General features: G+C 47.3%; 1 protein-coding gene across 7 annotated transcripts in view; it reads left to right on the plus strand.

Moving 5' to 3' along the window:
- Positions 1 to 26,456, plus strand: part of MAP4K3 (mitogen-activated protein kinase kinase kinase kinase 3) — a 1,422,157-nt gene that overhangs the window by 628,583 nt on the left and 767,118 nt on the right. For 4 of the 7 annotated variants that reach the window (XM_078649058.1, XM_078649059.1, XM_078649061.1 and 1 more), the window contains 2 exons: positions 25,880 to 25,918; positions 26,224 to 26,277. In XM_078649058.1, coding sequence (XP_078505184.1) covers positions 25,880 to 25,918; positions 26,224 to 26,277 — 93 coding nt within the window. The remainder of the gene's footprint in view (positions 1 to 25,879; positions 25,919 to 26,223; positions 26,278 to 26,456) is intronic. The other 3 variants (XM_078649063.1, XM_078649064.1, XM_078649060.1) reach the window with 1 other exon arrangement.

Raw genomic sequence — 26,456 nt, forward strand, 5'->3', positions numbered from 1 at the left:
CCCAGCATGACCCTACACTACGCAAACACTACACTACCCTAAACCCTAAAACACTACCCCCCAGCATGACCCTACACTACGCAAACACTACAACACTACCCTAAACCCTAAAACACTACCCCCAGCATGACCCTACACTACGCAAACACTACAACACTACCCAAAACCCTAAAACACTACCCCCAGCATGACCCTACACTACGCAAACACTACAACACTACCCTACACCCTAAAACACTACCCCCAGCATGACCCTACACTACGCAAACACTACAACACTACCCTAAACCCTAAAACACTAGCCCCAGCATGACCCTAAACTACGCAAACACTACAACACAACCCTAAACCCTAAAACACTACCCCCAGCATGACCCTACACTAAACAACCACCACAACTCTACACTACACTAACACAACACAACACTACACAACACTACACTACACAATCACTAACCCACGAAAAAATTAACACAAACCCACTTACCTCTCTCGTCATCGTGGTTTTCACAACGCAAATGCATTTACCATACATGCCTTTAAAACGTAATTCTTTGTAAAGGCATGCGCGATAAATGCACATGCGTTTTGAAAAAATGCGGGATAATGGTATGCGAGGTCAATGACCTTGCGGGATAATGGTATGCGGACTGAAAGTCTGCGGGATAAAAAATGCGGGAAAATGGCTGCAAACCATGATTAGCAGCAGACTTCCCTGGTGAGCACTAGCTTTACTACAGTGATCTAATGAGCAACTAGAGTGCTAACATTCAGAATTCATGGCAAATGTGTGACACATCTGAATGCCTTCTTGATAGAACCAAAGTAAACAAGCATTGAAAATGCAATAGATCTCGCCCTCGTTTAAGTTAAAGCCATTCTGTTTGTAATGAGGTGGCTTTTTAGCTTTGCTTTTATTAGTGTTTTTAAAACTTTCATGTAAATAACATGCATATGTATGCATGCATTTATATTTATATAGATATGCAGATTATATATGTTTATATATGTATATTACCTACTGGCGATAGCCAGTGGGTATATATAGTTAGGATTTTTTCTCTATGGGATTTCTGAGAATTCTATGTCTAATAACTTTGGCGTTTGTGGACGGAATTGGCTGAAATTTTCAGGCAAATGGCACATTGTGTTTCTGAGCAGCCCCTGAAAATTTGGGGGGGGGGGTTCGTCAAGGGGGGGCCGAGAAAAAAGGGGGGTCCCAAAACGCGTTTTTCCCATTCATTTTTCCATAGGGCGGTTGGACTCACTTTTAGCTCGAACGGCTGAATAGATTTACATGAAACTTGGCAAAATTGTAGATATGGTTTGCCCGACGTGCCTTTGCTATGTCTCAATATATGTGCTCCAATGGATTTTGAGAAATTAACGTTTAAAAAAATATATATATCTGTGACAGCGCTCCGGTTAGCGCCCCGGTTCGCGTACCTGACGCGTAACGGAACTTCGCGAAGCGAAGCTGATTGGCTCTCCGGTGTCTGTCAACATTCTAAACAGTCCGGAGCGGCCGCCATCTTGTCTCTCGGTAGGATCGAGAGACAAGATGTGGTGAAAAACGAAGGGGGAAATGAAGGAAAGGGGGCAAGGTAGACCCCTCCTGACCCCCTAGGATTGATGAGGGGGATATTAAAGTGCCCCGCGGGGCAAAAAATATATATATTTTTTTTTTTTGCGATTTTACGCCGTAGAGGCGCGTCCCGGTACGCGAACCGGGCAGCTCACCGGGCAGCTAACCGGGCAGCTAACCGGCAGCGTAGCTGTCAACATTGTAAACAGTCCGGAGCGGCCGCCATCTTGTCTCTCGGTAGGTTCAAGAGACAAGATGTGGTGAAAAAAGAAGGGGGAAATGAAGGAAAGGGGGCAAGGTAAACCCCTCCTGACCCCCTAGGATTGATGAGGGGGATATTAAAGTCCCCCGCGATTTTTCGCGGTAGAGGCGCTTCCCGGTACGCGAACCGGGCAGCTAACCGGCAGCGTAACGGGAGTCCGCCATCTTGTGTTTTTGGAGCGTCCGGTTCGCGTACCGGGTAGCGTCCCGGTAAGCGTAACAAGGGGAAAACCAAGAGAAACAGTAAAAAAAAAATGAAGGGAATAGATTTCCAGCAAACTTGGCAAAATTGTAGGGACTGTTTGTTTGATGTGCCTTTGCAAGGCCTCAAGATATGTGCACGTGTGGATTTTGTCTAATTAAGGTTAAAAAAAAAATATATATCTGTAAGCGTGCTCCGGCACGCTTACGTTACGGGTTTTGTTTGCGCTGCAGAGCTGATACGTCACGGTTATGCGACGCGTCATGAGGCGTCTCATGTGGCTACGTGATACGTCACGTAATAAAGAATATATTTTACAGCTATAGATATTAGCTTTTAAAAAACCAATGAAATTCACTGAAAAAAACCATAGGTTATAGACCATATATAGTTAGGAATTTGCATTTACAAAACCTTGAAAATTCACTGAAAAAACCATAGGTTAGAGACCATATATAGTTAGCTGGACATTTTATTGACATAAAACCAATGAAATTCCATATATAGTTAGTTGCACTAACTATATATCGCGCACCCGCAATCCACTGCTGATGATGTCACATATTACATCATTCATGACATGGTCAGTGACATCACTGATGACATCTCAAATGACATCACTGATGACATCACTGATGACATCTCAAATGACATCACTGATGACATCATGACACACCAATACCAGTTACTACATACGCACTCACTGATTCCTACGTCTACACACACATTCACTCATTCACCCATACAATCACTCATACATACAGTCACTCAATATTACAACACTATCATATGCACTCATACACCTATGCAGACACTCACACACTGCCACTCATCCATGGAGTTACTCACACACCTAGTCAGTCCTGTAAAGAATCAATCACACTTCCATTTCCTCATCTATACAGTTAAACACAGAACACCATACTTCAGTGACATCACTGATGACATCACTGATTACATCTCAAATGACATCACTGATGACATCTCAAATGACATCACTGATGACATCATGACACACCAATACCAGTTACTACATACACACTCACTGATTCCTACGTCTACACACACATTCACTCATTCACCCATACAATCACTCATACATACAGTCACTCATTATTACAACACTATCATATGCACTCATACACCTAGTCAGTCCTGTGAAGAATCAATCACACTTCGATTTCCTCATCTATACAGTTAAACACAGAACACCATACTTTTTCACACATATACTTACACATACTTACTCTCTTATACAATCACTGATACAAGTGCACATTGATATGCACAGTCACACACCTCCCAGCCAGCCACACACACACTCAGTCTTCCATACATCCACTCATTCTTCAATATGTAAAACATATTTAAACTTCACAAAAACACACAGACACTAGATGATGTCATCAGTGATGTCATTTGAGATGTCATCAGTGATGTCATCAGTGATGTCCTTTGAGATGTCATCAGTGATGTCATCAGTGATGTCACTGACCATGTCATGAATGATGTAATATGTGACATCATCAGCAGTGGATTGCGGGTGCGCGATATATAGTTAGTGCAACTAACTATATATGGAATTTCATTGGTTTTATGTCAATAAAATGTCCAGCTAACTATATATGATCTCTAACCTATGGTTTTTTCAGTGAATATATATATATATCTATCTCCTACTGACAGTAGGTAGTTATAGTTAGGGCCTAGTTTCCATAGGAAATCCACAACATTCTATTTGGAATAACTTTGGCGCCTGTGGACGAATTTCTCCAAGAAAATGGCCTGTTCGGTTCCGTTCCTTCCCTGAAAGTTTAGGGGTGATTCGTCAAGTGGGGGCCGAGAAAAAAGGGGGGTCCCAAAACGTGTTTTCCCCATGCAATTTTCCATAGGGACCTTTAGGGGCTACAGCCCGAACGGCTGAACGGAATTACACGAAATTTGGCAGAGAGGTAGAGTTCTGTTCGCAGATTGTGCTTTTTAGGTTTTGCCTGGCGAAAAGATGCGCTCTGCGCATCTTTTTCGCGCAGGCGAAAACCTGATGAGAACTGTAGTGTGGCTTTGGGTCGGCCCTCGTCATTCATTGGCTGGCTCCATAAATGGAGCCTAGCCATTGGACGAGGGGCCTGTCCGTCAATGCCGGACCAGATTCGGGGGCGTTCCCGAGATTCTTTGGCTTTTGCCGACGTCACGCGACGTCAGCCGAAAGCCGGGAACGCCCCCGAATCTGGTCCGCTTTGGGGTGCTTTTTTGTGACGATGTTGCTGTGTAATGAGGATCTTGGTCCGAGTTCTGCTGCTCTTCTCTGTGAATCAGTTTTTTTTTAAATGCCGCTTTAGGGTGCTGTTTTGTGACGATGCTGCTGTGTAATGAGGTTCTTGGTCCGCAGTGGTGCTGCTCTCCTCTGTGATGCTGTTTTGTAACGATGCTGCTGTGCGGCGGTGATCTTGGTCCGCGTTGCTGCTCTCTCCCCCATGACATGCTGCTTTGTGATGCGGTTGCTGGACGACCGCTCACATCCTTCCTTATGATTCGGCGTCTCTGTGACATGCTTCTCTGTGATGATCGTGCGTTTTAGAGCGCGCTGCTCCGAGGCCTGAGGTTGTTGAGTTCTGCTGCTGCCTCACCGGCTGTGCGAGCTAAGGTCTTTAAAGCTGTGCTCACACTGCCCCCTGCTGGAGCTACACCAAGCCTTCCGTGTCTGTGCAAAGTGTTGTCATGGCCGTGTTAGTATAGCTATAGACAAGTAAAACGCTAGAATTACGTGTGAGCTGTAAATATATTGCTTTATGTGACAAGGAAATCTAAAATCGTAGCCGTCACCCTAAAACTGTGAAATAATCTTCACAAATATGAAACAAGTTTAAATCGGTGTCTCCACATACATGCCAGGGAAAGGGCTTTGCACTGAGGGCACATATAAGTGTTTTCAATGAAAGCACGCTACGAATTGAATAACACTGCTAGAAGGACTACGAGAGGAGTGATGTTACCGTAGCCATGGATACAACCATCCAGGAAGTGCCAACACCCATTCTACCTGCGTGGATACTCTGTGTGAACGGCCGACACTGTAAATACGCATAACATTGAATAGGCGAGTTCCTGCATGTCAGCCTGACGGTTTTCCTATGCACTTTGTATCTATACCAAAATTTACATTTTCTACCAAGGCATGTCCCGATTTCCCTCCGGGCACCATCATTAAAGATGTATCTGGATCTCCATACCCTGACACTTCCACAATCCCTTCTGCGTATCTGGGTACTCTGCGGATATGTCTCTGTAAATATGCACATGCCTGTCTATATACGTACCTTGTTTGTAGGCTCAAGTCAATCTTCAGATCATGTTATCTTAAGTGCTGACTGTTCAGTGTAATCCTAGGCAGCTCTGCATAACAATGCATAGCCACAGTGCTGCTACCTTTCTTTCTGGGTAAATGGGGCCAGAAAGTTGCCTAAAAGTAACGCAAATCAGCCTTATGCACTACTTTGTGCAACATTGCATCAAGAGCGCGTTCCATAAGTGGTATATGGGTGTTTCCATGCAAGCACCCATGTTTTTTGATAGAAGGATCTAGGTACTAACATTTTTAGACAGGACTTTGCATAAAAAATATGCCTCCTTGAGGCAGGCGTCAAGTAGGAGAAAAGTCTTGTTGCACTCCGGCACTTAGGGGCCAGAGCCGCAGGGCCATATCTAAATAGATAAGGCACTATCCTTCGCTGTGCCTGAGCCGGCAGACTTTAGGCTGCCATGCGCCAATGCACTGCAAGCGCCAACGCAGTGCATGCGTGTGTGCATTCTGTAAGGAATCATTTTGTACTGAAAGGGTAGCCTTCTAGTGCAAACATGATCCTTTAACCTTTGCCCTGCTTTGTAGGTGTGCTGTACAATACAAAGCAAAAAAAACAGGGAGACATTAAAACATTTATCCTCGTTACACCTGCCTTGAGGAGGTGTGAGATTGTGGCTCTGTGTGTGTTTGTGTGTGTCATTTGCGAGAGATAAAGCTAGTGGCATTGTAAATGACAATGCCATTTATTTATGTTAAAAAAACATAAATAAAAATAATGTCAAGAGCAATGCCAATAGCTCTAACTTTAACAAAGGCAAAACCATTGCATTGTAAATGCTTGTTGTTAAATGGTGTAAATCCGTTCAGTAGTTTCTGAGAAAATTGCAAGTAAAATCATAGCGATATCTAGAGACGGAGTTCAGCACGCGTACGGAAAGCTGTTCAATTACGAGTGCGAGCTGCATGCTGATTGGCTGTGAACTGTCTGTCAACACTCGAAACCAGGAAGTGTTGGCGGCCATCTTGTGCCTCGCTAGAACCGAGTCACAAGAAAACAGTAAAACAAAGTTGCGGAATAAGGTAAGGGGGTAGGCTAGAAACATTCTGACCCTCTAGGCTTGCTCAGGGGGTCGTACATGGATGTTTAGGCTCTGTTTTTTATTTTTATGTTTTTTAAAGGAAAATCGCGGCGTATGCGTATGGAAATACGTACAAGTACGAGCAAGAGCTGCATACTGATTGGCTGTCAATACTCCAAACAAGGAAGTTTTGGCAGCCATCTTGTTTGTCGGGAGAGCAGAGCCACAAGAAAACTGTAAAACAAAGTTGAGAAATAAGGAAAGGGGGCAGGGTAGAAACATTCTGACCCTATAGTCTTGGTCAGGGGGTGGTGCATGGATCTTTAGGCTCAATTTAATTTTTTTTTAAAATAAAAAATGCCGGGGTACTCGTGCAGTACTTGTACGCGGTGGAAAAGGTGGAAAACAAAAACTAGTAGTTTGTTTTATTCATTATGTTCGGGGGGGGCGGGGGGGGCGGGGGGGGGGAAATTACGGGGGCAATCTTTTTGCATAATGGGGGTTTGTAAGGTGCCCCGAGCACTGGGGAACGGCACTCCTCTGGTTTTATATTTTAGTATGCGGGGGGGGGGGGGATTTACGGTCCTACTCCCCGCAGTCTCGGTGAGCGGCACCCCTCGGGTCTTTTTTAAAAAGAAATATGTTTTGAGCTCTCTCTCTCCCCGTACACGTCGCAGGGAACGGCACCTTTCTGGGGTAGTGATTTGTAAAATGACCTTCCAGCTCCGGGTACCTGCATTGTCTGGAGTTTTTTATGAATGTTGGGAGGGTGGGCTTGATAATACGTCCTTGTTAATTCCCATAGAAGCCTATCTCCTGGTGTTAACATGGGCTTCTATGGGAAATACCAAAGGCCGTATTATCAAGCTCATTATTGCCGTTTTATCGGCAGTTTCCTGCCAATAAAACAGCGATAATTTTAACACCGGTTCTTGATAATATGCACCTAAGTTTACTGATCAAAAAAAGAGCAATGGGCCATATTATCAACAAAAGGCGATTCATTATCGCCGCTTTTATCGTCAGGAAACTGGCGATAAAGCGGCGATAAAGGGCTTGATAATATGCCTTTGTGAATAACCATAGCATCCCAGGTTAACACCAGAACCTGGGCTTGTATGGGAAGTTACAAGGGCCTATTATCAAGCACATTATCGCCGCTTTACCGGCAGTTTCCTGTCGATAAAAGCGGCTATAATGTATCGCCTTTTAATGATAATATGCTCCTTCATTTTTATGATAGTATGTAAAGCTTTCCTTTTTTTTGTGTAGCAGTTGTACTCTCTACGCATGCGCAGCGTCGTTTCGAAGCCCACGTTTTCTTTTTCTTCAAGTTCAACAAGCAAACCTTTCTTTATTTCAGGTAGTAAATCTGTCGCTTTACTTTCCCGGTTCGTGTGTGTCATTCGCTGCTGTACTTTTGTACAGTATTAATAATCATAATTTTTCTTTATTTATTTGAAAGGTAGTGCCGAGGCGCCAAACGTTGATTACGTACTCCGTCCACCGCCATTTTAGTAGTTTTTCACCGTTGGTTTTATTATATCTGTTCGTTAGAACTCAGTAGTTTTCAATTCTAGTCTTGAATATCTTACTATAGTATTTCAACATTATTTTTATTGTGGACCTTCATACCCCTCCCCCACAAAATAAAAGAAGTATGTAGTTTTTTATAATAACTTTTATTAAACAATAAATATAAACGAAACTCAATTATAACTATATTAGAACTAGAAAAATAACTTTAACAAACAATGGTATAAACAAATTGTGAAATGGATTCCAAAAGGTGTCCGATTGGTAATCTGCAAAAGAAAATTAGAGTTTAGAATTATGTAGATGTGAGTAAATGAGCTGAAGCATCACGGGGCATATTATCAAGAACGGCGATAAAATTATCGCCGTTTTAACGGTAGGAAACTGCAGCTAAAGCGGCGATAATGGGCTTGATAATATGCTCTTGTGAATTCCCATAGCAGCCCAGGTTCTGGTGTTAACCTGGGCTACTATGGGAATTCACAAGGGCATATTATCAAGCCAATTATCGCCGCTTTTGCGGCAGTTTCCTGCCTCTGAAATGGCGATAATTTTATCGCTGTTCTTGATAATATGCCCGTACAAGTTTTGGTAACTCTAAGGTTTTACGTATGCAGTGTGACTTGTACATTCGAGTTCTTTTATAGTGCCGCGTTCAAAAGGTGTCTATATGGAAGTGCCTATTGCGTTACTGACGCCCGTTATGCCGACTTATTTCTAATGCATTGCTATGAAGGCTTTGTAGATCTAGGCCTCTGTGCTTACCGTTGTATAAACCTTGCGGCTAAACATTTCAGGCAGTTGGTGTCACAACTTGTTTTCAACAATTCTTATACACGTCCTAGCAGACAACAGTGTCTAAGTTTAAGAGAGAAAGAGAAATGATGTCACAGAGAGTGAGACAGAGAAAGAGAGAGAAAACAACATTAAAACTGTGTCTCAGAGTCTGGAGTTGAGATTTTTTCTTGAAAAGTTAGACGTAGATTTACTAGCTTCTTGCATCACTTTACCCATGTTAAAAGTGACTCAAAAGTGGCGTAATAAGGTTGTGGATCTGTTTGTCAGACTGTGTTATCCTATCTGTTGTCACTGCTCGGAGTTAATTATAGATTTTACAGAGAAGCTGCTGTACACTACGCAGTCTGGGCCATAATATCAAGCCTGGGCGACAAAATTATCGCCACTTGATCGGCAGGAAAGTGTTGATAATGGGTTTGATAATATGCTCTATGGAATTCCAATCTAAGCTCATGTTAGATGTCCTTCACATCTAACATGAGCTTCGATTGGAATTCCATAGAGCATATTATCAAACTAATTTTCGCCAGTTTAGCGGCACTTTGCTGCCAATAAAGTGGCGATAATTTTGTTGCCAAGGCTTGATAATATGGCCCTCTCTCTGCTTTCACAAATAAAGGTTACACTATAGTTTTGCGAGTGTAGTGTACCTGGTACATTTCGCTTGTTATAGTGCCGCGTTCAAGTGGTGTCTATATGGAAGTGCCTACTGCGTTACTGATGCCAGTTATGGCGACTTATTTCTAATGCATAGCTATGAAGGCTTTGTAGATCTAGGCTGCTGTGCTTACCTTGTATAAAGAGTGCGGCCACCGGAGTTCACCATTCGACTTGAACTCTGCTTCTATACGTCAAAGTATATTCAATACGTTGGAGACAATTCCATTGCTGTTGCTCGATAGGCCGTGGTTGCTTCTGAAGGATGTTTGCTGAAGGAAATAAAAGGACATTTTGATTAGTCATCGTAAACTGAGTTGCGTAACTACTATCAAAAGTGAATTTTAATGTGGGTTCTTAATATTCCGTAGTTAGACTGTTGCAGCTTCAGCAAACAAAGGAAGATCAATAACTTAATACAGACATGGGACGGCCTCGTGACGCAGAAAAAAAAATACTATCATGGACGCACAATTAATAATAATAGAGGCCTAAGATCGTGACGTAGTACAGCAATAGGACACAGAAATGTACGCACGCACAATTTTTAAAATTAGAGGTGTGCAGGACCTTATGACTTATAAAGAAATATTTCAATTATGTAAGCACAATTTAAAGCCATTGAGGGGTAGGAACGCCATATGAAGAAGAGAAAAATAGCATTATGCATATACAATTTACAGTGGAGGATGATGTTGTGACGTCTTCTCTTACCTTTGCTTCTGTCGTCTTTTGTCGTGTCTTCAAAGGCTGCGGTTTCGCTGAGTATGGGGTGTTTTCGACAGTCTGTCTGTCACCGCAGCACAGGCAGGCAAAAGAGAGCGTGCTCACGTCAGTGCCCGCATTATATGGGAACCGCGGGGGCTGACCAAACCAAGCCCAGGGTCGTCATTGGTAAAGATTTCACGGTCTGAAAGAATGACAGCCCTGGAGGACATCCCATTGGGTAACGTATTGGTTTCCAGGCTTAGTGATAGCAAGCATGCTAGGTGGTAGCATGTGGGTAGTGTGGGCGGGCGGGCACCGCGCATGTGCAAGTATGTGTGTGCACTAACAATTAAAAACAGAGAGAGATGGGGGCGGTGTTATAATGTACGCAGAGGCAGGCCCAGAATCGGATCTGCAATGAGTGAACACTTCTTATCATTCTCCTTAGCGCGCCCTGAGCTCTGATTTGTCACTGAGAGGGTGATCGCACCATAGTTTGTACTGATTATCATACTCCGCGTGTACCCGCGCATACGATACGAATATGCTTTGACGTTATGCGTCGCATTAAAGCTTCCGTGTGACGTCATGTACGGCGTTCTGTACGCAAAAGGGGGCAATGTTTCTACTTGGTTTAAAACATTTATTTATGTATTTAATGTACATACTAAGGGCAGACATTTGGGATAACTATGAATTTTTTTTAATACTTGTAATAATCATATATTACTTTAAAAAACAATTACACAAATCGCGGTAGAACATCATGCGTTCTGGTATCGAAATAGCTGCGTAAGCGCATCATAAGCGTACGCAAAGGCATGTGACTTTAAAAGTAGAGATTTGATTGGTTCATTACTTTTGATATTGCGACTGTTGAAAGTTCCGTCCCATTATAATTATTCGACTTTGAGTTTCTAAGAAGAAGCATTTCTTCTGAGAATCTTCTCAAATAGAAGGAAGATCACAATAATAAGAGCTATGGAGTCATCTTCCAGCAGTTCTTCAGAGGGAGATTTTATTCCTGAAGAACGTCCAAAGAAGAGGAAAGAAGCTCTAATTTGGTAGTTTTTTACTTTTCCAGAAGGACAAAAAAAGGTTAATGCTCCAAAAGTAACCTGTAAAATTTGCCAAACAACACTTTCAAGGGGTGATCCATCTAAAAAATACTCCTTTGGCACAGCAAATATGGTGCGACACGTGAAGAACTTGCACCCCAAGAACTTTGCTCGAGCTGCAAGACGGAGGTTGCACGAGAATCCACCTGCTACTGCACCAAGCACATAAACTGCGGCAGCAGCATTTTCAGCAAGCAGTCCACACCCACAAATTGATTCTGACTTTGCTATAGTTAAAATTCTATGCATTTATTGCGATAAACTTTTGTGTTATGGGGAACAGTCTATAGACCTGATGAAACGCAGGATGCAGGATCATTGCTGTCCTCAACATTAGTGGTTTTTTTTTCCATTCTTTTGTTCCACTTGGAATTTGTTGAGAAAACACAAAAAAAAACTACAAAACAAAAAAACAAAAAAAAACAGTTATTTTTAGAACTACCTTCACTGGTCAAAGAAAGAACTATATTTCTATGTTAGTGTGTAAAAGTTTGTCAGAATGAATGTGTAGTTCATAAATGAATGAATGAATATCTTACTAGTGTATGGAGAATATGAAAGTGCAGAACTATAAGGAAGTGCTACAGCATAAATCTATAAGTTATTTATCTATAGTATACTGTAGTATGTCCGAAGCACTTGAATGTAACATATGTACATAAATATGTTACAAGTCTTTGCTTTAATTTGTGCTGCTGGTGAAATTGCCTGGGTGAATTTGTATGTGTTAGGGGCGGATTTGCAATCCCCTTGTACCTCTTTTACACAGCCATTGCATGACTTTTGTGACACAGCGGTGGTGCAAAAGATGTGCCATGGTGTGTGCTACTAACAATGTGACGCATCTGGAGGGTGTATTACATTGTAAAGTGCTGTGCCAAAGAGGCTTTCTTGTGCAGAAGGGGGTGCAGCAACGTCTCCTAAAAGTGACTGAGACACGTTAGTGATAGATTCCTTACCTTAGAATATCCTCAGGCATCAGACTGCATCCGAAATTTTTGCGTAGCAGTACCCTTGCGCGTCGGTAGGCGTCGTCTGCGGCTCCGCGTCCGTCGTCGGCGTCATATGCGCCGTGATGACGTCGTCGGAGTACTTAGACGCCGCCTCCGCGTGCTGACGACCGTTCTTCTTTTTTCCGCGCCAGCAGCGCAGATCCGGAAAAAGTGGTACCTTAGTCATTTTGTGACTAAACTTTTTTGATCCCTTTTGATCATTTTTCGAGCCTTCGACTCCGAACGGTGCCGATAGGGATGGCAGGTTTTTAACCCTGTTAGGACTGCGACCGACTGTTGTCGGTCACCGACCCTCACCGTCGGTGTCTCCACTGTCTCGGCGTCGACCACGACGACAAGACCTGTTCCGACTGCCGGGCCTTAACTTCGAAAGCTAGGCGGGAGCGGTCCCACAAGCGACTCGAACTCCGGCAGTCGGCCCCGCGCCGCGAGAGGTCCCGGTCCGGACGGAGGTCGAGGGACCGTTCGCGGGAGCGGAACCATCATAGCTCCGGGAGTCGACATCACTCCTCAGGGTCGAAGTCGTCAGGTAAGCACAATTCGTCGAAGAGACGTCATCGCTCTTCCGACTCCCCCCGACGCGGCCGGGGGTTCGGGTGACCGCCCACGCGGCTCTGTCGGAGTCGCGTGCGTCACGTCCGGTCCCACACCCTCCGGTCCCTGGACCGCACGCGTCGCCGGAGGAGATCGAGCGGTTCCTCATGGCCATGAGGTCCCTCACTCCCCCGGCGGGCTCCGCGGCGCCTTCGGGCCCAGCGGACCGATCTGGGGGCCCTGGCGGGTCGGGGGCTTTGGCCCCGACGCCGTCGGGTGCTTCGGCACCGGCGCCTTCGGGCCCGGCGCCGCAGTGCCCCACTGGATCCGAATCCGGATCCGGGTCGTCGCCAGTTGACCTAACGACCTCCCCGGCGCCGGTCCCTCAGGTGTCAACCCCGGCGCCGTCTTTGGGCGGCGCCGTGCCCGATGTTTCCCTTGCTCCGGTTCCGGCGCCGCTTTCGGCGCCGTTTGGAGACTTTTACTTCAATGAACCGGCCCCATCCTTTGACACCCCTGAATATTAGGAGATGGGTGATGAGGAGAATTGGGAGGGGTCTGAGGACCCTCTGGCACGGGAGTGTCAGTCTCAGGAGGACTGGACGGGTGGACTTGGGATGCCAGTGGTCTGGATACCTCGCCGGACACTGGTTTTGTCTCACCTCCTACCGTGGCTAAGGAGGAGGGGGCAGCCTACAGTGTGGTGCTGACGCGGGCAGCCAAGGCCTTGGGCCTTGAGCTCCCCGTCGCGGCCGTGAGGACTAACCTCCTCACTGAGGTTCTTAAACTGCAGTCAAGCTCGGCTGAGCCTCTGCTGCCATTTAATGAAGCCTTGACCGATGTTCTTTTGGGCACTTGGTCCAGGCCGCTACAGGTTCGCCTGTAGATAGGAACGTGGCCAGACGCTACCGCCCGGCCCCGGGCGACCCTTGTTTCCTGTCCACCCACCCCATCCCCGAGAGCCTGGTTATTCAGGCTTCGAATTCCCAGACCGCATTTCCGTCGGCTCCGCTTGACAGGGAATCTAAGAGGTATGAGAAATACGGCAAGAATGTATTCTCCTCCCTGAGTCTGGGACTGCGGTCTTCCAACACTGCGTGCCTCTTGGGCCGTTACACCCACTCCCTGTGGGACACGGTCGCGGACGTGCTGCCAGAATGCCCGTTGGAGGTACGGGCTAAACTCGGACAAGCCCTTGTGGAAGGCCGAGATGCGGCACATTATTCTATCCGGTGTGAACTGGATACCACCGACTCACTGGGCAGAGCGATGGCGACGACGGTGGCGATTCGTCACCACGCCTAGTTGAGGTCCGCCAACTTCTCGGCTGATGTCCAGAACACACTCATGGACATGCCGTTTGATGGCAGTCGCCTTTTTGGCGACAAGGCAGACCATGCACTTGAGCGCTTTAAGGATTCCAGGGCTACGGCCAAGTCCTTGGGCCTCTCGGCCCCGCACCAGCAAACGGGTGCCTTTCGCTCCTTTCGTGGCCAAGGGGAGGTGTACCCACACATGCTGCCAGCCACGCACCGCAGAGTAATACCCAACGCGGTGGCGGACGTGGGAACCGCCATCCAGGTGGTCGGGGACAAGGGGCGAGGACAGTCCACACCTTCCCCCCGCAGCATCCGCCTCAAAACCCTACTAGTCCGTGCTTTCAGGCCCATGTGTCGCCAGTGGGGGGCAGGATTCGCCATCACCTCCTCCACTGGCGCACTGTCACTTCGGACAGGTGGGTGCTGCAAATCGTCCGAAGGGGCTACTCCCTCCCCTTCGAGACGACCCCTCCTGCCATGCCACCGCAATACTGCAGAGTATCGGGGGATCATTTACGACTTCTGCAGGAGGAAGTTACGGCCCTCTTGGCCAATGGGGCCATCGAGCGCGTTCCTGGGCCAGAAGTAGGGTGTGGTTGTTACTCCCACTACTTTCTGGTACCCAAGAATGGCAAAGGGGGCCTACGCCCTATCTTGGACCTACGGAACGTCAACGGCTTCCTCCGAAAGGAGAAGTTCAAGATGCTGACTTTAACTCAGGTCTTAGCTGCCCTAGACCCAGGAGACTGGATGGTAGCGTTGGACTTGCAGGACTCCTATTTCCACATCCCCGTCCTGCTGGCCCACCGGCGTTACCTGCGGTTCACTGTAGGCCACGAGCACTTTCATCGGAGCGGTTCTCGACTCGGCGCGGTTTCGGGTTTATCCACCCTATCACCGGGTTCGGGATATTCAGGCTCTGATTCCTCTCTTTCAGCCTTTATCCCGGGTCTCGGTCAGGTTGACGTTGCGGCTTCTGGGGCTGATGGCTTCCTGAATCCTTCTGGTGCATCACGCCCGGTGGCGGATGCGGGCTCTGCAGTGGGACCTGAAGTTTCAGTGGGCCCAGCATCAGAGCAACCTATCCGACCATGTCCTGATCTCGGAGGGCACTGCGAGACAGCTGCAGTGGTAGCTCACGGACCGCGATTGAGTCAGCGGCAGATCCCTCTCCCTTCCCCAACCGGAGCACGTAGTTGTGACGGACGCGTCCCTCCAGGGCTGGGGAGGCCACGTGGGAGAGGCGGAGATCAGAGGCCTCTGGTCTCCGGCGGAGTCCCGGCTCCATATCAACCTTTTGGAGCTGCGGGCGATTCATCTAGCACTGAAGGCATTCCTCCCCTCTGTTCGGGGGAGTGTAGTGCAGGTGTTCACGGACAACACCACCGCCATGTGGTACTGCAACAAACAGGGCGGGGTGGGGTGGTGGACTCTTTGCCAGGAGGCTCTGCGCCTCTGGCAGTGGCTGGAACATCAGGGCGTGACCCTGGTGGTTCAACACCTGGCAGGTTCTCTGAACGCCAGGGCGGACGAGCTCAGCCGTCGGTGCATGATGGATCACGAATGGCGTCTGAACTCGGACGTGGTGCAAGGCCTCTTTTGACAGTGGGGAGAGCCTTGGTTAGATCTATTCGCCACAGAAGAGAACGCGCAATGTCATCAGGCGATTACTTAAAACATGGCTGTTTTTGCAGACAATGGCGTAGTCTACCTGGCTCCCCTTTGAGCATAGTGTTTAAGACCGCTTGGTTAGCGCCAAGAAACTTGCGAGTGAACGTGTGCTGTACAAATTTTGGTTAAGATAAGATAAGATAAGATCAGTTCTGTGCGTTGGAATTTCCAAGGCGGCACTCGCTCTGAGACGCTTTTCGTCGCGAGTGGAGTTGCGGTCTGTTGTACGCCTTTTCGCCTATACCACTTCTGCCCAAAGTGCTGAAGAAGATCAGGCACGACCGGGCCCAAGTCATCCTTGTGGCTCCGGACTGGGCACGAAGGTACTGGTATCCAGAGCTACTCAGTATGTCAGTCGATCCCCCGGTTCGTCTGCCTCTTTAGGAGGACCTTCTGTCGCAGCAGCAGGGGACGGTCCTCCACCCGAACCTGTCCAGTCTCCACCTCCATGCTTGGAGATTGAGCGACGACAGTTGAGGCCATTTGACTTGCCTTCTGAAGTCTGTAATGTCATTCTGGCAGCCAAGCGTCCCTCCACAAAATCGGTATACACCTGCAGGTGGAATAAATTTGTGGCATGGTGCACAGCAAAGGCTGTGGATCCACTTTCTGCCCCTCTTTCTGAGGTTCTTCTCTTACTTCTTTCTCTTGCCCAGCAGGGCTCTGCTCTGGGCACTATCAAGGGCTACCTCTCTGCCCTTTCAGCCTTTCTAAGGCTGCCTGATCAACCTTCTTTGTTCAAGTCCCCTATTGTAAATCGTTTTCTGAAGGGCATCACACACATGTTCCCTCCTGTTCCGTTTGTGATGCCTCAGTGGGACTTGAACCTTGTTCTTACATTTCTGATGTGCGCTCCCTTTGAGCCACTTCACAACTGCCCTCTCCGCCTTCTTACTCTGAAGACTGCTTTCCTGGTTGCCATCACCTCTGCCAGGAGAGTAAGTGAGCTCCAAGCTCTTTCATCTAAACTCCCTTTCCTTTCTGTCCATCCGGACAGGGTTGTGTTGCGGACTAGGCCATCTTTCCTGCCTAAGGTTGTCACGGCCTTCCACATCGGGCAGTCTATCACCTTGCCCACCTTCTTTCCGCCACCGCATCCCTCTAAAGAGGAAGAGCGGCTCCACCGTCTGGACCCAAAACGTGCGCTCTCTTACAATCTGGATCGCACACGCCAGTTCCGGGTGGATGACCAACTCTTTGTTGGTTACGTGGGCGCTAAGAAGGGAAAAGCGGTGCACAAGCGGACCATCACTCGGTGGATCATCTTGTGTATCCAGGCATGTTACTCCTTGGCTAAAAAGGAGCCCCCTGTTGGATTGCGGGCTCATTCCACTCGGGTCACGGCGACTACAACTGCCCTTGGCCGGGGAGTGCCCTTGCAGGACATTTGCCAGGCAGCTACGTGGGCCTCGCTGCACACGTTTGCAAGACACTATTGCCTGGACAGTCAAGTCCGGAGGGATGGCTTCTTTGGCCGTTCCATCCTCCAGGATTTTCTGGTGTGATTATTGGTTCGCAGACCCACCACCCGGGTTTGTATTGCTGGGGTATCTATTCTAAGGTAAGGAATCTATCACTAACATGTCTCTTTCAGATGCACAAGTTACTACTTGTGTAACGATATATCGATATATCTGTAAGAGACATTAGTTAGTGATAGATTCCTTACCAACCCACCCATCCTCCCCGTACTGCGAACCGATATCTAGGGTTAAGGTCATCCCCTTCAGGGCCCTAGTTTCAATTGCACCAGTGTTGGTTTTTAACATGGCTCTGCGTTTCTGGCGCGGAAAAGCTGTATCTAAGAACTGACGTCAGCACTCGGAGGCGGCGTCTGAGTACTCTGACGACGTCATCACGGCGCCAACGATGCCGACGACGGACGCGGAGCCGCAGACGACGCCTACCGACGCGCAAGGGTACTGCTACGCAAAAATTTCCAGATCCAGTCTGACGCCTGGGGATATTCTAAGGTAAGGAATCTACGCTAACTAATGTCTCTTACAGATATATCGTTACACAAGTAGTAACTTGTGCTTCAGTCACTTTTGAGCTTATGCTGCGTCAAAACCTTGCACATGCTTGAAGGAGATGTAAGGATTGATACAGCATTGTGAGCATAGGGCCCCAAGAGCATTGGTGGAGCTGTGTTATACTTGCAATCGACGTCAAGCTATTATTAATCCCAAAATGTCTTTGCAATTTAGTTTTGTTATTATTTTATAATAAGAATATGAAATATAATCTAAACAATAAAATAAATATGAATATTTATATTACAAATATAAGAAATTAGAATTAAAAGAAAGACATAATAAATAATACATTTATAAATTATTATTTACAAAACCTTTGAAATTCACTGAAAAAACCATAGGTTTCACACACGTTATAGTTAGGAATTAGCATTTAAAAAACCTTGCAAATTCATTGAAAAAACCATAGGTTTCACACACCTTATAGTTAGGAATTAGCATTTAAAAAAAGCTTAGAAATTAATTGAAAAAAACATAGGTTTCACACGTTATAGTTAGCTAAACATTTCTCTCATACAAAACGTTTGAAATTCCTCCGTTATAGTTAGCTCAGCTAACTATAACTTGTGCGCCTGCAATGCACTGCTGATGACGTCACATATTACATCACTCATGACATGGTCAGTGACATCACTCATGACATCACTGATGACATCTCAAATGACATCCCTGATGACATCCGGCCTCCTCCTCCTTCTCTCCCTCAGTGACCTGTGAGTTGCTCTGTTTTTTGGGAGCTGTTCTTTCGTTGGGGCGGGTCGCCCCAGTTGTGTGATCTGTGTGATTCATGTGCCTGCGAGTCCTATTTTGTTGGGACTGTGGCTCTTTTGGGTGCTGGCCGTTCCTTCTTGACTGTGTGTTTTTGCTTTGGGTTATCTACACCAGGTAGGCTCAGGGATTAGGCCTTCTGTCTTTTTCTCTTTGGCTGCTTGACAAGCCTTCTGCGGGGGGGTTTTCCTGCGGTCCTTTCTGTTGTCCGCTTTGGGTTATCTACACCAGGTTGGCTCAGAGATTAGGCCTTCTGTCTTTTTCTCTTTGGCTGCTTGACAAGCCTTCTGCGGGGGTTTTTTCCTGCGGTCCTTTCTGTTGTCCTCTGCAGCGGAAGTTTCTTCCTAAGAGGGTTCCCATGTCTTGGGACTTAACATACCTTATGTGAGGTAGTGGTAGCTGTTATATAGCTTGTTCTGTGCTGGGGAGTTGTGGTCGCCTTCGGGCATCTGCTCTCCATGGCGTTTATGTATGCTGCTGGTACAATTACCTTATTGCTGGATTGGAATGCCTTGGTGGCGCCCCGGGGTGTCCTTCTCCAGGGTCGCTGTGCTGTTCGCCAGGTCTGACCTGGTGTCTGTGGCCTGGTGTCATGGCTCTGGTTCTGCTTCTTTTTGGGTCTGACACATGTGTGTCAGACCCCTCTCTGAGGTGTGTCCGGGCCCTTCTTCGCCCTTATTTTCTCTGTCCTGAGATGGTTTTGTGTTCCTCCCTATTTCAGGCTCACCCTTGTAGGGGCGTGGGGTGCTTCGGCCTCCCCTTGCCTGGCTCTTGTTTCCTCTGTTGAGTGGGAACGGGCTTCTTCTTCTTTTCTTCTTCCCACACTCCTCTCTGAGTCGGTGGTGTTCTGCTTGTGGGGTTCCCCTTGCCTGGGGGGACGAGGCTCCTCGCCCGGTCCGTTGGACTAGTCCCCTGTGGGGCCCTCTGTTATGTCCAGGTTGGTGGAGTACTCTTGCAGACCCTCCTTCCCCCTGGGTATGGCTAGGGTATCTATTCTACGTGAAGAAATCTGTGGCTAGTAGTCTTTATCAGATGTACGAGTTACTTACCTTCGGTAACGATGTGTCTGGTAGAGACAATTCTAGCAGCAGATTCCTTCACGGTCCGCTCTTCCTCCCCGTTCTGCGAGGACCTTTGGCTTGGTCTTCTGCACTCGCCTCCCGGTGGGTGGCTGTGTCGTCTGTGAGCGCATTCTTTCGCTCCTTTTGATGGGATGATTTGTCTTGTTTCTTGTTCCTTCCTCCTCCTTGGCGCATTGGAGGATGGCTTTATAGGTACTCCTGTGCCCCTCTGCTCTGGTTGCTCCATTGGGGCTTGCCTTCACTCTCTTCCCTCCCCTCCCTTCCCCTTTTGTTACTAGTGGTCCTGGCCCCTCTGCTAACCTCCGGGTTGGGGTCATCTGGCCGTGCCTTTGCCCTTTGTTCCTTTGGGGGGTTGTCGCACTCTGTGCTGGGGTTGCCTTGGAGGTTTGTTGTTCTTGTTTGTCTTGGAACTGTTTCCCCCTTCGTGGTTCTTGGTTGGGGTTGTAGTCCTGCTACATGTTGTCATAACATTTTGCATTTGTTCCTTGTCTCCAGGGGATCGATTGTCTACATACTGGCAGGGTGGTTGCTCAGGGCTGTGATCTGTTCTTTTTCCAGTTTTTCTGCTCTTTCACACACTGTTCCCATATCCCACAGTTTTGTCTGATAGCTCCGCGTTGTGGCGTGGAAAAGTTATCAGAAGAAAACTGACGTAGGGGCGCCCGGAGGGGAGGGGGTTGGGGGACTTGTGACCTCGCTGACGTCACGTTTAGGGGCAGAGTCGCGTGATGCCGTCCAGCAGGCGCGTTGGGATGCTGTGGCAAAAAAAAAAATCCGGATCCAGTCTCACGCCTGGGGATAATTCTACGTGAAGGAATCTGCGGTTAGAATCGTCTCTACCTGATACATCGTTACCGAAGGTAAGTAGCCATACTTTCATTTTGCATCCTTTAGATGCGCTCTGTGTTTAACATGGGCAGTGAGCCTTACGTCTTCATTTTTCTGTGGTCAAGAGTGCTTACCCTTTTATTGGCATCCCTTGGATGCTTTTTTCTTTCAGCTGCCTCTTGGCCTTCTGTGGCCGAGTTCCACAGGTTGCTGTGTCCTCTGACTGTGGTATTCAGCCGGTGGCTCAGCTCGGAAATGTAGTTTTGGCTCGGAACTCAGTTCACAGGTCCGGTTCGTTACTGCGTTCTTTTGGCCTGGCTTATTGCCCTAAGAGGTGTCCCCCGTTGTTTGGGTATGCATACTCCATGTGGGGTACTTGTATGCTATTATATAGCCTTGCTTATCTCACCTGGGCCTAGAGATCATGTGGGCTCCATGCATCATTGGTGGTCCGTTGTACGGTATACACCATGGTGATCCACCTCCTTTGGAGGTTTCATGGTCTCCTCTTCCAATACGACTCCTACCTGCCCTTACTGTTTTAGGTATGGTCCGGTATATACATGTTCATGCTCCTGGCTCGTTCTGTCTCTACATACTTGTATGTTTATACATTTATGTCTACATGCCGGTTGCCTTGGTATCCTCTTCATACGTCACCACCTCTTGTCGAGGCCGCGAGTACTGGACCAATATCTTTATGTGTGGGGGAGCTTTTCTGAGTTGTTGCAAGTTGACCATAGGTTCCTCCTTGCTTCCGCTTACTGGAGTGGTTTCCAAACTGACATATGCTCCCTTTTTGATGTTCGACGCGGTACGTGTCTTTCTGGAGTGTTGGTCTTGGATTCTGAGACTTTTCCCACCATTCGTTAATTTGATGTGTTTGGCCTCTTCCTTCGGATATGCCTCCTCTTGTTCAAGCTACGCCTGCGGGACAGTTCTTTTGATGGCAGTGGTCATTGATTACTGTCTACAAGTCTATATTGTGCGTTGTTTCTCACTTTGGCCTCATGCTGCCTGGTCCGGCACTCTTCTGTTCCTGTGTAAGCCACTTTAAGGTCTCTATAGCTGTTTGCTGGCAAAATATTCTACCTGCTCCAGCGGGTTGGGGATTGGTGCTATTGCCCCCATTACCCATTTGGGGATGGGTGTGCGCTTGGCGTGCTTCTTGTCCTGCTGACTATTCCCAACGTATTGCTCAGGTTCTGGCTCTTGCCTTTAGGTTCTTGCCACCGGCTCCTTCGGCTTCCTTTTATAGGCTAGTCTGTTAGGCGCTGGTTGCATCTCTTCAAGTTTATTTTAAGCTTCGTTCAATGCACTCATCGTACGCCATTTAACGGAGAGTGATCCTTCTTCCTCTCTCTTTCCTTGCTCTGGTTAAGGGCTCATACCGTTCTACCTGTCATTTTTTAGAAGGGTATGGTGTGGCGCTATTCTGGCATGTTTTTCGGATATCTTCTATCCTGTGACTTCTGCTCTTCGTGCTGCTGGTGTTGCTGTTGGGCTGTTCTGCCACAGCTTTCCCCCCTTATCCGTCACTCTATTGCCGGATCAGATGCTTGGCGCTTTCTGTTATCTTGTCGCAGACCCGCCTCCCTTTGGGTTATGACTGGTATCTAATCTAAGTTAAGGAATCTGCGGCTAGATGTCTCTATCAGATGTACAAGTTACTTACCTTCTGTAACAATGTATCAGGTAGAGACATTGTCTAGCCGCAGATTCCTTAACGCCCACCCTGCCTCCCCATTCTGCGAGGACCTTGTCTAGTGGTGTTCTCCGCTGGCCTCTTCAGTTGCCATTGGGTTATATTTCAAAGGGGTTCCGATTTTTGCACTCCCCTTGGTGCTTTCATATACAGTTCACCTCTGCTGAGGGGCCTCTTTCCTGTTATATGGTGCCTTTGATTCACAAGGAGATTTGTTTTCCTCTCCAGTTCCCTTCCCTTCCGTCTGCTCTACTACCTCAGGTCCTGGTCTCCTCGTGGTCATCCTCAATGAGGGTCGGTTTTGTGCTCTGTTTCCTACCTCTGTTTTTAGAGGGGAAAGGCCAGTCTACTCATTCTTTCCTACAGTGGACTGTTCTTCTTTCTATGTTCCGTTCTTAGTGGACAGCACAGTTCCACATGGCACTATTAGTCTGTTTCTGTCTGTCGAGATGTTCTCCCTTGTTGCACTCTGGAAGGGGCCTCCGCTTAGCTAGCATGGCTATTTCCTCACAGCTTCCACTTATATGTGTAGGCAGTGTCTATTCTGTCTTTAAGATGGTGTCTCCCACCATCCTCCTCCTTTATTCACGGATTTTTCATCCCTCTCACACTGTTCCCATACTTACACAGTTTTTGGTTGGTGGCTCCGCATTGTGCCGCGGAAAAGTTTCTCCGAAGAAAACTGACGTCAGCGCGCCGGGAGGGACTTATATGACTTCGCTGATGTCACATACGTGAATGACGTCAGGGCAGGGTCGTGTGCGCCGTCCCCCGGCGCGCAGAGGTGCTGCTACAAAAAAATTCCCTATCCAGTCTCATGCCTGGGGATATTCTAAGTTAAGGAATCTGCGGCTAGACAACATCTCTACCAGATACATCGTTACCGAAGGTAAGTAACTCATACATATAGTACAACACTGTATCTCCCACGCAGAGATAATCACAAAGCACACAATATACTTAAGCACAGACATGAGAGTAAATAGCACAGATACAGAGTGGGCTCCGGGGGGGGCCAAACCACATACTAAGAAAATGGTATAAGAACCACAACTCGAGTCAAGACAGTGTTGAGAGGACGTAGAATCGCTGGGACCTCAAGGAACTACCCAAGGTGAGTAAGTAGGGACCCCACGGAGGACGGGTGTAGTGTGCGAACATGACCGCGTGCTCCGTACAATTCTGTGGAAAAGTCACGGTGGAAGTTTTAGAGTTTAAGGACCCTTCGCAGAGGACTCCCCATGGAAGACAGAAGGTTGGAGAGCCCCCCACCCGGGGATACCGAGGTACCCAAGTTACCTATCCCAGCGAAGCTGGGTGCATAGGTCTAAAGTTGCGTCAGAAACCGCCCAATGAACGACTTCCAAGAAGACCCGCTGACAGAAGGAAAAAAAGGTCCAGGAAACTCACCAAACACAGGGGAGCCGGGGCCAGCCTGGAACAATCAGGGCAGCCCAAGAAAAGCAAAGTTGACCCTCAAATGGACTCGGAGGCACAGGAGTCGTGGGAGGGCCTCAAACGATTTCACCAAACAGCCCCACGGAGCACTCTGTGCGAGGGGGTCGAAGTTCTTGGTAGGAAATGGTGCTAGAGGTTGGGGCTACTCGGAGCCCAAAGCACTTGTTCGGGAAACACCAACAAGCATATGCACTTGCAAATGTACATGGTGCACAGGGTTTCGGGTATTGCAGCCCCCTTAAGGGATACTGACCTCAAACCTGGTGAGAGGGCAGCTCGTGCCTCGAGGGATGGTGAAACCCACCTCCTGTGTTGCTGAAGCCTTCGGAGTCCGTTGGAGCTCAGGGTCAGCAGACCAGACACCAGTGTTGCGGTGCTTGCGAATGCAGGGGAATGACTCCTTCACTCCAAGGGAGATAACGTTGGTTGTCCTTGATGCGCCACAGGTCCTGCATCAATCCTGTATGGTGCACGGGTACAGACGATGCTTCAGACTGAGAAAGAGATGAAGTTGGGACCGAATGAAGTCCAGCACAGTCCAGAGTGTTCAGACGGTCGAAGTTCAGTGGTTTCTGATTCCGAATTTTGTCAATGTCGAATCTAAGGTCCTACAGCCAGGTAAACCATTAAGTACCCACGGAAGAGGGTTGGCATGATTCAGGGAACCCTCCCAGGGGAGGGTCTGGACAGTTTGGTTGTTACTCCCATGTCCAGTTGCGCACCAGAGCGGGAGCCAACGGCTCCCAGGACTGTTTTAAACTGGACTACATCCAGGGACACCAAATGTGCCCCTCATGCAGACTTTCAGTCGCTTGCAAGCGCACTCACCCAGCACAAATGCACCAAATCCTATCTGGGAGGTGGTCGGCCTCCCTGGGACAGGATGCCTATTATTCTGCCTTCCCCTGCTCGCGCTTGGCTCAGCAGCAGGATGGCAGAAATTTGTCTCTGAACGGCAGCAACCATTTTGTGATGTCAGGGACTTAGAAGGCTGGTACTGGGAACTCCAGGGACCCCACAAAGCTCGCTTCTGAGGGGTGAAATCATGCCTCCCAAACCGGTTACTGGTGACACCAAACATGATGGGGTTTGTTTCAGCCATTTTAGAGTTGGTCATAATGCGGTCGCATAATGCCACTCTATATGTCGTAAATGGCTGCTTCACTGACAACCCGGGAGAATGGACTCCATAGGCTGCAGGGGTGTTCTGCTCATGCAGTGGCACCATTTCACTTAGAACCAAGCACCCTGCCCTCAGGATTGTAAATGCCTGTTGACTTATAGGTTTTAAGTGCAGTGACCCTTAGATATAGTAAACCTATATCTTAAGTAAGTGAGGCATGCACCAACCTACACAGGCAGCAATGTCAGGCCTGTAGTTCCATTTTACATGGCCTCTCGTGGGTGGCATAATACATGCTTCATCCCAAGGAAGTCTTCTGGGGTATCTATGCCCTTGGTACATGGGTACCATATACTAAAGACTGACAAGGGTAACCCAGTATCCAATCTGGAGTGTACCTAAGTACATGACATAACAGTTAAGGAGAAAGTAGATAGACTGGGGTCCTGAATAGCAGGATCCCAGTCAGACGACTGGCACGCAGAACTACTGCTTTCAGTTTTCCAAATACAGTCTGGCATCTGGGATAAATTCAGATGGAGAGGAATCTGTTGTTAGATAAAATACCCTCCGGAAAGAGCATTACCGAAGGTAAGTAACTTATTCTTTGTGTTTCCACTGTCAAGAGATCCTTAACTTTGCGTTTTTGTTACTTCCAGCTCATAACCTTGTTAACATATGCTCCTAAAATTTGATATGTATTTTATGAATGCATGTAAGTGACAAAACAAAGCACCATATTTCGTAGCATTTTTGTTGTGCACTTGCCTATTTCCTTTGCACCTCCCTACTGGGTCTTCTGCATATTTCCTTTTTTTAACGAATTCAACTACATTTCATATGCTATGTTAATTCATTAAAGTTCTGTAAAGGCACATCTTTAGGGTTAACTTTTATCTGTTATTTGAATAGTTTTGACCCAACATTATTTGTATTTAATGGTTGAATAAAGGCATATTATTTTGTACCTTGAACAGTGTACTGTATACATGATGCACAAATTCACCTTTCTTATAAGTAGTTGCAAAAAATGTACCGTATGAATGTCTTTGTTGCTTCTTTTACTGAAAATGGTCTCATATCCACTTTATTTTAAGGAGTCTACTCAAGTCAGTTGAGGAAGAACTGCACCAGCGGTAATTGTTGTTTATCCTTTCTCTTCTTCTGTGTACCCTGTACCTATTTGTCTCAGATGGTGCTATCCTTACAGCACCCTAATGATACATATTTCCCTTGGTGCTTGTCAAAATGAAAATGCCTAATTTGTGTGAAATGGAGCAGTGTCCCGGAGAATAAAATGTGCTGGCTGAAGTAATCCGATTCTGTATAGTTTTTAAAGAAAGGCCTTAAGCTATAGCATGCCATAATGTGTTTTTTTGTGATGAATGAAGTCAATTTAATAACATCCATTCTGCCTGGCTACTTCGTTCCATCTCCTCAGGGGACATGTGGCACATTTAGAAGATGATGATGGGGATGAGGAGGAATCCAAGCAGTAAGTTCTTTATTCTCGCTTTATCAGGCTTCTGTTTTGTAGCTCTGTGGAAATCTTACTCCTGTTTGCAACACTGTGAGTTTTCTGTGGTGCATAGCCCATACTTCATTGTTCATTCCATTGCAATACTATTCATTCCATTGAAATACTGTGGTTCTTCAAGGCTGTTGCTTTCCTAC

Source organism: Lissotriton helveticus, chromosome 6, assembly GCF_964261635.1.
Source record: "Lissotriton helveticus chromosome 6, aLisHel1.1, whole genome shotgun sequence".
In the NCBI taxonomy this organism is placed as follows: Eukaryota; Metazoa; Chordata; class Amphibia; order Caudata; family Salamandridae; genus Lissotriton; species Lissotriton helveticus.